The sequence below is a fragment of the Mustelus asterias genome, chromosome 10, assembly GCF_964213995.1.
Source record: "Mustelus asterias chromosome 10, sMusAst1.hap1.1, whole genome shotgun sequence".
Classification (NCBI taxonomy): Eukaryota; Metazoa; Chordata; class Chondrichthyes; order Carcharhiniformes; family Triakidae; genus Mustelus; species Mustelus asterias.
This window is the reverse complement of record NC_135810.1, coordinates 79,264,741-79,279,626: the sequence shown is the minus strand read 5'-3', so window position 1 is coordinate 79,279,626 and position 14,886 is coordinate 79,264,741. Positions and strand designations below refer to the sequence as shown.

At 42.5% G+C, this 14,886-nt stretch overlaps 1 protein-coding gene across 1 annotated transcript in view; it reads right to left on the bottom strand.

The window, feature by feature from the left end:
* The window catches only part of LOC144499700 (E3 ubiquitin-protein ligase SH3RF3-like), a 338,883-nt gene that overhangs the window by 82,790 nt on the left and 241,207 nt on the right, over positions 1-14,886 (bottom strand). Inside the window, exons 2-3 of the mRNA XM_078222001.1 lie at positions 12,039-12,314; positions 3,559-3,654 (exon numbers count right to left, since the gene is read on the bottom strand). Of these exons, the coding sequence (XP_078078127.1) occupies positions 3,559-3,654; positions 12,039-12,314 (372 nt within the window). The remainder of the gene's footprint in view (positions 1-3,558; positions 3,655-12,038; positions 12,315-14,886) is intronic.

Here is a 14,886-nt window from a genome sequence, read left to right as displayed (position 1 = left end):
AATCTGGGATAGATGCCATCTGGCCCTGGGTATTTGTCTACCTTAATGCTTTTTAATTCACCTAACACTTCCTCCCTCCTAATGATGATTTGTTCTAAAGGGTTTACACACCCCTCTGAGACACCATCAATCGACGTGCCCTCGCTTTATGAATCCCGATGCAAAATACTCATTAAAGATCTCACCCACTTCCTTTGGTTCTACACATAATTTCCCTCTCTTCTTGAGTGGACAAACTTTTACTCTAGCTACCCTCTTGTTCCTAATATATGTACAAAATGCCTTGGGATTCTCCTTAATCCTGTCTGCCAAGGACATTTCGTGACCCCTTTTTGCCCTCCTAACTCCCTGTTTGAACTCTTTTCTATTTTCCCTGTATTCTTCAAATGCTTCATCTGTTTTTAGTTGTCTAGACCTCATGTATGCATCCTTTTTCTTTTTGACTATAGTTTTGACATGTGTGACAGAGAAGTGTGTATGTGTGGCCCATTGTAAAGGCAAGAATCCAATGGTCACAGACACAGACTGAGACAAACTTTCACAGATAGACCACTAAGAAAGAAACCTTAAAAAAGTCATTTCAAAGTAAGGGTTATTAAGCAGAAACACAGTATCAAGCATTTTCTACTTTTACATGTAATGAGAGATTTATGTAAATTTTGAGATTATAGCTATCAGTACAATTTGAGCAGGTGAGGATTTTTTTAGAGAAAAAAAACTTAGATGAGACCTGATAGAAGTCTATAAAATTCTGAGTGGGTTGCATAGTGTAAGAGTTAACTGAATGGATATGTTAATGAGTGATGTGGATGTATCACTGACATCGGTCAGTAATCTACTAGACTTGAGACAGAGAGAGAGACAGAGTTTAGAACACGCCATGCTCAGGAGCGACATTATTACTCTGCAATCTGTTTCGATGTAGTGTTAATGAACCAGTTTTAAGCAAGTGCCCAGAGTATTCTACAATCTATCGAAGGGAAGATAGGTCATGCATACCAATAAGCAAGAACTGCACCAAGTACCAAAGATCAGAGGGACCGTCCAAAACAGGTTGGATGGGGTAGTTGCAGAGAGAATGTTTCCATTTATGGGTGAACCAAAATAAGAGGCCATAAGTACCAGATCGTTTATTAATATGTCCAAAAGGGAAATCAGAAATTACACAGCAATTGATTAAAAAGTGGAACTTGCTTCCATGGGAAGTGGTGGAGGCAAAGAGCTTAAGACGCTTTCAAAAGGAAACTAGACAAATGCATGAGAGAAGAGAGAACAGAATGATATGCTGAAAGGCTGAGATGATAGAATGGGAAGAGATTCATATGGAACATAAACACCAGGATATTATTAAATTAGTAAGAACTGCAGAAAAGATTTAGTACGATGCTGCTGGAACTTGATGGTTTGAGTCATAAGGAGAGGCTGGGACTTTTCTCCCTGGAGTATAGGAGGGTTAGGGATGATCTTATAGAGGTCTATAAAATAATGAGGGGCATTGATAACGGAGATAGTCAACATTGTTTCCCAAAGGTAGAGGAGTCTAAAACTAGAGGGCATAGGTTTAAGGTGAGAGGGGAGAGATACAAAAGTGTCCAGAGGGGTACTTTTTTCACACAGAGGGTGATGAGTGTCTGGAACGAGCTGCCAGAGGTAGTAGTAGAGGCAAGTACAATTTTGTCTTTTCAAAAGCATTTAGAAAGTTACATAGGTAAGATGGATATAGAGGGATAAGGGCCAAATGTGGGCAACTGATGGTAAAAACTGGGCGGTGTGGACAAGTTGAGCCGAAGAGCCTGTTTCCATGCTGTAAATCTCTGTGACTCTATGACCAGTGCATAATAAATTAAAAACAAAATACTGCAAATGTTGGATATCTGAAATGAAAACAGAATGTGTTAGAAAAACTCAGCAGGTCTGGCAGCACCTGTGTCACTTAGACCCAAAATACTAGGTAGAATTTTCCCAAAAAATGATTTAAGTGACATAACAGCGAGAAAACCGGAACGATCCATGCTGTTCTGGGAGAGTGGTGAGTTGCGTGCTGGTTCTAGGAGGGGCGGGACCTAAATACGCCGGTGAACCCGGCTGCAAAGCAATCAGGCACAGTTTTGAAAGGATGCCCCGATCTCACATTGCACTGGAAGATCCCCTTCCTCTCCCCATAGACATCGGGACTCTCCTCACTCATCAGCGGCAGGTTTCCCTAAGCCCCCCCAACACGGACTACAACATCGGGGCCCTCCCAATGGGTCCTCCTTCATGATCCCCGACATGTCTCACCCCTTTCATAACCCCCTTGTCATAGTTCCCACTCAGGATCCTTCCCGGCACTGCCAGATGGGCACTGCCCAGCCATGTCCCCAAACACCTCAGAGGCTTCAATGGCTTCTGAGCCCCCAGCATGGTCATCGCACCATGTCTCTGCTAATGGAGACTAGTCGTGTTTCTCACCAAGTACGCGCCAATGGTCAAAACATCCCAGTAGTCTGGGAGTTGAATGGGCTAAGCATGTTTAAATGCTACTTTATATATGCTAATCGTCCTCATGCCCTTGCTGGGTGAGATCTGGTTTGCGTCATTGGAAAGGGCCCGGGACTTGTTTTTAGGCCCGCATGCAACTTTCTGGGATTGGTGCGATCAGTGCCAGGCACGATGAGACTGCCAGACCTGAGTTTATCCAGCATCTTCTGTTTTTATACCAGTTGTGCATTATATTAGCACTAGGATGCACAGAGGGTTAAAAACTAACTGCGCTTCATTTACAAGGTGTGTTCACTGCAGGCTGCTTCTTCACTCTGGCAGTTTCCCACGCTAGTAGCATATATTAATACACAACGCTTACTGCAGCTACTAAAGCTCAATATAAATGCATGACAATACCAGCACACATTATTTTGGTCTATTTTTGTACTGTACATTCTGCACAATTTTAATAATATTTTAATCCAACAGAGAATTTTAAATTCATACTCTGCATCAAAATGAGGGAAAAAAAGGGTTTGTGGTTAAAATAATGTAGACTGCTTCATTTCCACTCAATTCCTGCCTGCCTCCATCACGCCCGGGTCCTTAGGTGCCCACCTGGCCTTAATGGCTACATGTAAATTTAAATGCTACTTGACATCAAGAGCTTGATGACATTATAATGGCATACTGATCATCCACCTTGGGTATCCCACTCTGTGAAGTCTGGATGGGAGGGATAGGAATCCCTCTAAGCCAATCACAAACTAATGAATGATTGAATGAAAATGAGGTTCAAGAGTTAAACTAGCCCAGACTTCAAAATAGTGACACCCGAAATCCACAAAATCAAAATATCTCCCCCTCAAAAAATTAGCTGAGCAACCTGATCTTTGACCTTCAACCTCACCCTTGAACTTCCTGAGGTAAAATGAAAAAGCACAGCAAACTTCAACAATCATTGTACTGCAAACTAATGTAAGCTAGTGGCCACATTGCTGACTGATGAATAAATAGGTGACTGCTCATATGAATGTAGTACGAATCAGACACTTTGAAACACAGGGCAAGTTGTTATTATTTTGATCGACTCACCTCAACGTACAGGAGAGGAAATATTCCTATCTTATCTCCCAACATTCCTTCTGCCCAGTTGTCATCCACCCTCCTTATGACAGTCAAAATTTCATCCTGGAAGCAGAAAGAATATAAATGTTTAAAAAGCTAAGTTTCACAATATATATTTTTAAAAGTAATGCAAATGAGGGTCAAGAATTGTGAAAATCTTGATACAATTTGTGAAAGTGCTACTACAATTAGTGGGCTTGACGGCCCATTCACCGGCCCACTGCCATTCACCCACCTCTCCAGTGGAAAATGCACCTGGCAGGCTTGGGTGCTGGCCATCACCAACGTGGACATGGCATTCTGGATCCTGAAGGTCCAGGGGACCACCAACCCTTCACAAAGAGGGGCATCATCCACCTCCCCTCTCCACCCACTACCGCCACAATACTCAGGCATGAAGGTGACCTGATCTGACCACTTCCTCCCCTCAGACTCTCACTTAACTCCCTCCCCCCCATCCCGCCTTCAGGCCATGCACCTTGGCAGTGCCAATGGTGCACTGCCCCTGGCATTGATACCCTGGTCAGGCACCTTGGGCCCCAAGAGGGGTCAAAGAGGTAAGTCCAGCAGTTATTTGCCCCTCTGGTGCTACGAAGCTGCAGAGGAAGGGCTCCTCAAGGATCCTTGGGTTTGCTGGACTCAGGCTGAGGACAAGGGATTGACCTTGTCAATCTCTCCCAGGATGGGGATCTCATGGCTGGATGGCCCCTTCTAACCCTGGCAGACTCTGGCATAGTGATTTTAGACAGCTCTGTGATCAACATTTTCATTCCTGCCTGCCAGCTGTGAAGATTTTGAAGTGACCAGGTCACTTTAATCTCCATACCCCCTGATCACCTGGTCGGCTTTTTAAATCACCGTAGCACCCCATTGTGCAACAGGGATTTCCCTTTCTCTCTGCCCGAAGCTGCAGCTGTGAGCAGATCCCTTTGAAGTCCTATGACAGAGAGGAGACGTCAATTTCACTGTGGTGGGGGTGAGAGGGGGCGGCGGAGGGGGGGGGGGCCTTCTTCACAGATGTGCACTCAGCCTCAATATATTCACAAGTTTTTCTCTGAAGTCTCTCTGCGCGCCTAGAAAGTTAAAACCTTTGAAACCCTCTCTTTTGCATTGAAAACCTTTGATTTCTGTCGATTTCAAAGTGCAATGCTTTGAAAAAGGCTTACATTGACAGTTTAACAGATTTCTCCTGAAGCTCCAATGAGCTGTGTTTATTTTGCATTTGCCTTGATGATTGAATGCATCTCAAGCAGCTACATTGTTCCGAACCACAATATTTACATAGACTCTAAGCCTGATTGACAGCTGTGGTTTCTCCAAAGGGAATGAGCGGTCTGCAAAAGAGGAAGTGAAAACACTTATTCCCTTTGAAGACACCACAGCTGTCCATGACAACATGATGGGATAAGGTCAGCTATGATGGGTAAATATCAGAACCCTTTGAGATTCTCAGTGGGGTCAAACAGGGTTCTGACTGACATTGGCACTCTGGCATATTCTTCTCTTTGTTGCTGGCAGATGCCTCTACTACAGAGGGTGTCTACTTATTGACTGTAATGACTTTAATGAGGCCCACGAAGGCCAACATACCATTTGCCCTCTTTACCACCTGCTGCACCTGCATGCTTACCTTCAGCGACTGGTGCACAAGGACAGCCAGGTCCTGCTGCACACTCTCCTCTCCCAATTTACAACCATTCAGGTAGTACTCTGCCTTTTTGTTTTTGCTTCCAAAGTGAATAACCTCACATTTATCCAAATTATATTACATCTGCCATTGATTTGCCCACCCACCCAACCTGTCCAGATCATGCTGAAGGATCTCTGCATCCTTGTCACAGTTGACCCTCCAACCAACTTGGTATCATCTGCAACTTTGAGATGTCACATTTTGTTCCCTCATCCAAATCATTAATATATATTGTGAATAACTGGGGTCCCTGCACTGATCCCTGTGACACCCCATTAGTTACTGCCTGCCAATTTGAAAAGGACCCATTAATTCCTACTCTTTATTTCCTCTCTGCCAACCAGTTTTCTATCCATCTCAATACACTTCCCCCAATCCCATGCACTTTAATCTTGCACGATAATCTTTTATGTGGGACTTTGTCAAACGCTTTCTGAAAGTCCAAATATACCACATCGACTGGCTCCCCTCCCTGTCAACTCTGCTAGTTACATTTTCAAAGAATTGCTACAGATTTGTCAAGCATGATTTCCCTTTCATAAATCCATGCTGACTCTGTCTGATCCTGCCACTGCTTTCTAAATGCTCCGCTATGAAGTCCTTGATAATGGATTCGAGAATTTTTCCCACTACCGATGTTAGGCTTACTGGTCTATAATTCCCTGTTTTCTCTCTACCTCCATTTTTGAATATTGGAGTGACATTAGCTACCCTCCCAATCTGCAGGGACTGTTCCAGAGTCTATAGAATGGTGGAAGATGACTACCAATGCATCCACTATTTCTAGACCCACTTCCTTAAGTACTCTGGGATGTAGATTATCAGGCCCTGGGGATTTATCTGCCTTCAATCCCATCAATTTTCCCAGCACAATTTCTCTACTAATATTGATCTCCCTCAGTTCTTCCCTCTCATTAAACCTTGCATTTTCCAACATTTTTGATATCTGATTTGTGCCCTCTTTTGTGAAGACAGAACCAAAGTATGTATTTAGTTGCTCAGCCATTTGTTTGTCCCCTATTATACATTCCCCAGTTTCTGTCTGTAGGGGACCTACATTTGTCTTCACCAACCTCTTTCTCTTCCTGTATCTATAAAAACTCTTAGTGTCAGTCTTTATGTTCCCTGCAAGCTTACTTTCGTACTGTATTTTCCCCTTCTTAATCAATCCCTTGGTCCTTCTTTGCTGAATTCTAAACTGCTTCCAATCCTCAGACCTATTATTTTTCTTGGCTAATCTCTATGCTTCTTCCTTGGATCGGATACTATCTCTAATTTCCTTTGTAAGCCATGGATTGGCTCTCTTACCCATTTTGCTTTTGTGCCAGACAGGAATAAACAGTTGCTGCAGTTCCCCCATGCGTTCCTTGAATGTTTGCCATTGCCTATCCACTGTCATCCCTTTAAGTAACTCTCCCCTATCTATCAAGGCCAACTCATGCCTCATATCCTCTTATTTCCTTTATTAAGATTCAACACCCTAATCTCTGAATCAACTACTTCACTCTCCATCTTGATAAACAATTCTATCATGTTATGGTTACTCATCCCCAAGGGATCTCACACAGTTAGATTGGCAATGATTCCCTTCTCGTTACACTGTACCCAGTCGAAGATGGCCTGCTCTCTAGTTGGTTCCTCCATATATTGGTCAAGAAAACCATCCCGTATACACTCCAGGAATTCCTCCCCTACGGCATTGTGGCTAATTTGATTTGCCCAATCTATGCGCAGATTAAAAGCACCCATGATCACCGATATTCCTTTATCATATGCATCACTAATTTCGTGTTTGATGCCATTCCCAACATCACCACTGCAGTTTGGGGTCTATATATGACATCCACTAATGTTTTTTGCCCCTTGGTATTTCTCAATTCTACCCATACAAACTCCACCTTGTCAGAGCTAATATCCTTTCTCACTATTGTTGATTAATTTCCCCTTTAACCAGCAGTGCCACTCCACCACCTTTCCCTTTATGCATGTCCTACCTAAATACTGCATACCCTGGTATATTCAGTTCCCATCCCTGGTCACCCTGCAGCTGCGTTTCCGTAATCTGAATTATATTGTACCCGTTTACATCTATCTACACGATTAGTTCATCGACTTTATTGCAAATGCTCCGCGCATTAAGGTACAGAGCCTTTAAGCTTGTCTTTTTAACATTGTTTATCTCGCTCCCAATATTTTTCTCTATAGCCCTGTTTGAATTTTGTCCTTGTTTTCTCTGCCTGTCACTTTTCTTATTCCCTTTTCTACCTTTTGTCTTTGTCCTTGCTCCCTCGTTCTCTGACTCCTTACATAGGTTCCCATCCCCCTGGCATATTAGTTTACGAATATGAGCTCCCTGATTAAGACAATAATAGCTTGTCCAATCAGGGAGCTCCGTCTGTGGGTGTAATGTGGAGTGTCAGAGTTACTGGCACTCTGGGTTTATACTCTGTATGAGGAAGTATTTGTCTGAGTGTTGCTGACTATGTCAATAAATCTAAGTTTGGTGATGGGACACTGGCCACAGAGGAGTTATTTCACATACAAGAACTGACAGAAAGTTGGTCAACCTTGCTCCCTAAGATCCAAACCATTTAATCATCAGAGAGTTGCTCTACGCTGATGATTTTGCACTAACATTCCATACTGAGAAACACTTACAACAGCAAATGGGCAGAGTCTCTCACGCCTGTAAATAGTTTGGTTTGACCATCAGCGTCAGGAAGACAAATGCCCTGGTCCAGAACGTTCCCATATCGCCATCCATTAACATTGACAATGTGACACTAGAGGTTGTTAATAGCTTCACATATCTCAGCTCCATAATCACCAGCAATCTGTCAGTTCATGCTGGAATAAGCACACATCATAAAAGCTGCAGCTGTTATGTCCAAGCTGAGGAAGAGAGTGTGGAACAGCAGCAATTTGACACAGAAGACCTTTTTTATTTCTCTCTTATTATCAGTAGTAGCTTTGTCTTTGCTTGTCTGTGCTTTCTTCTTTTGTTCTTTCACTACAAGTAGGCATCTTGCATCCACGTCCTCTTTCCTGCATTTATTAGTTGAAATTTAGGCTCATCTGATTGTTTCCAACCCTATTTCATTGTTTCCTGGGACTTCAAAACGATGTCACTCCGTAACTCTCTGTCATTCTTTCCTCATATTTAGGCTCTTCAACCAATGTCACCTAGACACTACTTCCTTATATACCTTATGTCATTTAAACCTTGGTGGTGTCTTGCCCTGCAAGCCATGGCTTTTCAGTAATATGTCGCAACCTTCACTCAGTATTACAGTGGTGTAGCATAAGCCTTGCAATATAAATAGGATATTGAAGGATATACTTGCCTTGGAGGGCATGGAGTGAAGGTTCACTAGATTGATTCCTGACAATAGCCCAATAAAGACAGACAGAATAGAATGGGCCTATACTCCGCAGTTTAGGAAAATAAGAGGCGATCTCATTGAAACATATAAACGATTCTCACTGGCACTCGGTTTGGCTTCTGCCATGGTCACTCAGCGCCTGACCTCATTATAGCCTTTGTCCAAACATGGACAAAGGAGCTAACCTCAGGAGGCGAGGATGGAGTGACTTCCCTTGTCAGTAAGGTAGCATTTGACCGAGTGTGGCATCAGTGAGCCTAAGCAAAACTGAAATCAATGGAAACCAAGGTGCATACTCTCCGTTGGTTGGAGTCAGACCTAGAATAAAGAAATATGGTTATGGTTGTTGGAATTCAATCATCTCAGTTCCAGGACATCACTGCAGGAGTTCCTCAGAGTAGTATCCACAACCCAACCATCTTCAGCTGCTTCATCAATGACCTTCCTTCCATCATCAGGTTAGAGGTGGGATGTTTGCTTATGATTGCACCATGTTCAGCATCATTGGTGACCCCTCAGATACTAAAGCAGTCCATATGCAAATGCAGCAAGACCTGGACAATGTCCAAGCTTGTGTTGACAAGTGGCAAGTAACATTTGCCCCACACAAGTGTCAGACAATGACCATCTCAACAAAAAAGAATCTAAAAATCACCTTGGACATTCAATGGCAGTCTCATCACTGAATCCCCCACTATCAGCATCCTGGGGATCACCATTGACCAGAAACTGAATTGGACTAGCCATATAAATACTGTGGCTACAAAAACAGGTCAGAGGCTAGGAACCCTGTGGTGAATAACTCACCTCCTGACTCCTCAAAGTCTGTCCACCGTCTACAAGGTACAGGTCAGAAGTGTGTTGGAATACTCTCCACTTGTCTGGATGAGTGTAGTTCCAACAACACTCAAGAAGCTCTACACCATCCAGGACAAAGAAGCTTGCTTGATTGGCACCACATCCACAAACATTCGTTCTCTCCATCACTGCCGCACTGTAGCAGCAGTGTGTACCATCTAAAAAATGCATTGCAGAAACTCACCAAGGTTCCATGGACAGCACCTTCCAAATGCACACTACTATCTAGACGGGCAATGGCAGCAGATACATGGGAACACCACCACCTGGAGGTTCATCTCCAAGCCACTCACCATTCTGACTTGGAAATATATCGCCCTTCCGTTACTGTCACTGGGTCAAAATCCTGGATCTCCCTCCCTTGAAGCACTGTGGGTGTACCAACACCACATGGACTGCAGCGTTCAAGAAGGCAGCTCACCACCACCTTTTCGAGGGCAATTAGGGAGGGCAATAAATGCTGGCCTACATCTACACCTACATGAATTAATATATTTTTTTAAATTCTGGGATTTGACAGGATAGATTCTGAGAGGATGTTTCCCCCCTCCCTGGAGAGTGTAGAAAACTAGTGGGCACTGTTTCAGGATGAGGAGGTGACCAGTTCAGATAGAGATGAAGAGAAATTTCTCCTGTCAAGACAGTTGTGAATTTTAGAAATTCTACTCCAGAGGGTTGTGGATGCTCCATTGTTGAGTACAGTATATTCAAATATTTTTAATAAGTTAATGGGAGGAGGCCATTTCCTATTAGGGAAGCGGGGGGGAGTAAATTGCTAATTATTTTTGATTTATGATGCTCACATGCTAGTATTGCCCCCTCAAACTTGCTTGATTGCCTGAGGGAGTTAGAGAGGAATTTCCCTGAATTAGCTGAAGTTTGATTTTCATTCTTTATGCTCCAGTAGGGTTAGGAAATAGAATTAGGAAACATATTTATTGTGCTGTTAACTTAATGGGATGAACCTCATGGTCTTTTCCTGCTGTTCTTTTCCAGCTTTTCCACACTTATAGAAATTAAGTTCAGTAATGAGCCACTTTTTAAAAAAATGGGTTTTCATTTTGTTCCAATTGAACTAAATTTACATTAGAAACTAAACCATTCATTATTTTTGTAATTCAATCCCTACTTGCCTGCTAAGTGGCTTTAGAAAACAAGAACAGTTTGGTTAGAATGAGGAAATAATGATAGACGGACAGACGACAGAGGGCATTGACATGCTACACAGAATGACAGAATGTCGCTCACTACATTGGAGGTACTTTCCCATTGAGATAGAAGATAAAACAAGCTGGGGTTCAACAAGACCAAAAACAAATTTTAGGATTTTCAATTGGCAATATTAAATTGGAAGTATATAACCAGCATGATTTACTTCCAAACTGTCCACCAGCTGGTTTTTACCGGATTTTCCCAGCATCTGGCTGCAGTATAACTTCAAGCCAACTTTGATTTAAGATTGTATGATTTATAAGTATATTTTACAATGATTTGTGGGGTGTCATTATGCTGCTGCACATAATGTTCTGAACTGATCTAAGGATAAAGCATAAAAGTTTTTCGTGGAGTGAAACGTAACTTGGGTGGAACCAGAACTTCTTGAAGTCTCTGCACACGGAATAACATAACCAAAAGTAGGACCATAATGTAAACAGCGTGTAACCTTAATGCCACATTGAAACTTTGTGCAGAATTGAAGGTGGGCAAACAGAGGTAATGTTGACAGGATGTGAAACAAATTGGGAATGAAGCTTCTTACAAATATTTTGAAGTAAATGTGAAGTGATTAAAATAAGTTATCTTGGTAGATTGTTCAAATACTAATTAGTCTTGAGAAACCAATCAGTCATTTACATCTTTGCTATGTGTGTGTTATATTAGCCTATTTAGGTTGACAATCATTAGTCACATTGTTACCTGAGTCTGCCTGAATACTACAGCGAGCTCAACTCTAAGCTTGTACTTGAATTTCAGCATAAAGCAATGTCGCATTCAAAACCGGTTCCTCCATGTATAAAAGTTGGCAGCGTTGTACATTTTCCCAGCTTACATTACATATTTTGCAGCACTAGTGGCAACCCAAAAACAACTGAACATGCACAGGTATTGCAAAGTTGTTTATGTAATTTTAATCATCTACCTGCAGACTTTCCCAATGTCAGAGGAAGGTCTGCACTAGTCAGCGAAAACTGGCTTGGGGCTATATGCTGGTGAACGGATCGTATAACATGGGGGGAGGTTAGATAGGCTGAATGATATTTGCTGAATTGTTTTACCACGACCAAAATTTCTGTAAAACACAAGAGGACAAGCACCTATCTAGCTTTTGAAGGAATACAAGAACCTGTTAGAGCAATACCACATTTGTGTTAGATTATCTTTGGTTATAGTGCTCTCCAATAACTCTAAGGGTTGAGATACTCTGCAGCTGAATTTATGATAATGCACTGAGTAAATGTAAAACATGTCTAGCTTAAAAACAAACGTTTGGTACATCTGTACAATAATTATTTTACCTTTGAGAAAGTCAAACAGTCCTTGTCTTGTTCTTTATCCTTTACTTCAAAGTCATAAAGTGCTTTGCCCTGAGGAGGTGGCTGTGGAAGAGGCTTGATGCATTGAATATAACTAGCTGGGAAAAAGCCATGGGTACCATTCAGTTCGCCATGATACCAGTTCTCATCCACCTTCCGTCGCAGAATGATGAGGTCCCCTTTGCAGAATCTGAGATCACCAGGTTCCTTCCCTTCATAGTTATAGAGAGCCTTGGCACACGGTAACTGTGGAACACTCTGAAACCCAAAACACAGCAATGATTAATGATTAATGGAGCTCTAACAAAGGGTAATCCTGACTTGAAACGTTAGCTCTATTCTCTCTCCACAGATGCTGTCAGACCTGCTGAGATTTTCCAGCATTTTCTGTTTTTGTGTCAGATTCCAGCAGCTGCAGTAATTTGTATTTATATAATAATTAATGTTTACTACAACTGCAGAGTAAATAGTTACATAGAATCCCTACAGTGCAGAAGGAGGCCATTCAGCCCATTAAGCCTGCACCAACAACAGTCCCACCCAGGCCCTATCCCCGTAACCCCATGTATTTACCCTGCTAATCCTGCTTTCACACTCAATAGAGTTTCATATTTGCGACTGAATTCCAAACTTCAAAAAATATTTTTATTTTTCTAAAAGCTTTCCATTCAACTGATTTTGCTGGAATATAATTAAATTGGTGCTTATATCACAACAGAGTTTTTACCATGGCAGTAAGCATCAAATTTTACTCTCAGAATTCTGAACTGCCATTACAAGCAATGATTTTAAAGAATACACCATATGAGTCCCTCTGCACCAGAGATTTGAATTAGAAATCTCTCGCACCAGTTATCTGGCTCCAATTCAACAGAAAATATGAAGTGAAGTAAATTGGATTCTATTATTCTAACGTTTTGTATTGCTAAATTGCTGCTTTTCACTGATAAGTGCAGTTCACTTGTATCCTCTTTAAATGACACACAGTGACTGAGGTGACTCTCTATGAGGTTCTCAATGTGCAGACTAACTACTGCCAACTCCTCTGAAGTGTGACAACACCCAGGAGAAAGGGACCAGCTGGCCTGTGGTTCTTGCTGTTTGATTTTCACTCGGACAAACCACAATGTAACTGCAAAGTTAAAAAGGAAAAGAAAATTGCGAGAATCTGAAATGAGAACGCAGAAGATTCTGGAAGCACACAGAAGATTCTGGAAGCACACAGCTGGTCCATCAGCATCTGAAAGGAATGAAGACATGCACCGGAGTTTTACCACCTCGCCCACCCGAGGCTTGTAAGATCCCACCCGAGGCCAATGGAGAATACCATTTAGCGAGCCTCGGAATCGGGGCGGGCATGCTGGTAAAATTCCAGCCAAATGTTGAAACATTATCCTATTTTTTTCTCTTTTCAGCTGCTAACCTATATTGGTGTGCATTTTGAGCATTTTCTCTTCTCATTGCATGCTGTATTTTTAACCTGGTTTTTGTTCTCAATTATGTCCCAAGTGAATCATGGTCTGAAGCAAAGCAAAATGCAATGTCAGTACCAAGCACCATGTCTAAATGTATACTGTGGATTCAGATTTGGAAGTAGAATCAATCCAGATTGTGGAACTAGGGGCTGAATTATACGAGACATCATGATTCCTGCTCAAACGCTTAGACCAGCTAAAATGGTGGGGGCGCTGGCAGCTCTCAAGTGCCGGCAGCACCATGGCCGCCACTGCTGGAATGGTACGCAGGGTTTGAGGAGGCATTCAACAATGGATTTGAACTTTGTAAGTATTTGGGGGTGGGATTTGGTGAGGGGGTGGGGGCCTGGTTTGGAGAGGCCATTGGGGGAGTGGGGGATGGAGGGGAAATCTGGGGAGGAGTAAGGCCAATGGTAGGCCGTCCGATGGGCCCTGAGAGCTAGTTAAGGAGCCATCTCCCCTCCCCTGTCCATTACCAGCCTACACAGGCTGGTCGCTTGCTGTGGGCCTCCCCCATTGCCAGTTTAATCGCTCAATTAAGGGACGCAATTGTCCCACAGACTGGCAGCACCAACACCTCCTCTGCCACTGGTAAAACTGTGGTGGTGGAAGAGGCAAGAGATAAGTGGTGGGCAGGCCACTCGTTGGATTTAACATGACCCCTGGCGCGGGAACATTAAATCCAGCCTCTGAAGACAGTCTGCGATATAACCAATGTATCCTCTCAATCTTTTTGTAGTGCAGGGTCAATTTGTTTAAATGTGTGTGTCCTTGTCTCTGGCCGTCTGTAAGCTGTAACTTAAAGGGGCCAATTTCTGTGTGGCCTCCCCGGGAACTTTAGTGTTGCTGTGCAGCTGCTCAGTCTACAAGAGATGCTGGATATAATACAAATTCCCATTAAAATAATGCAAAGGGTTAACGAGAAAATTAAATAAAGTTCTTTCATGGAACAGAGATAAAACTGGATTTCTCATTATAGACTTCACTGTTCCTAATATTGGCCAACACCGTGCAGCTGTGATGAATTGTTTATGCTGCATTGTACTTTTATTACTGCTATAATTAATAGACAATAAAACACATTTTAAAAGCGTCAGCTATTTCTGCGTGACGGCATCGAGGCGAGGGATAACAGTCTTACAGCATTGAGCACTCTATCACCCATTGACTGCCAAAAACATTCAGGATCTAAAGGGAAGAAATACTTAGGAAAATTCCTCTTGAATCCACTTGGGTAATTGAAATCAACCCAGGAGGTGACATAGAACATCGTACGACTTTTTTCACCTTGACGAAAATCATTAACCTTCTGAAGTTATCTGAAATAACTTTGACTGAGAAAAGAAACTATACTC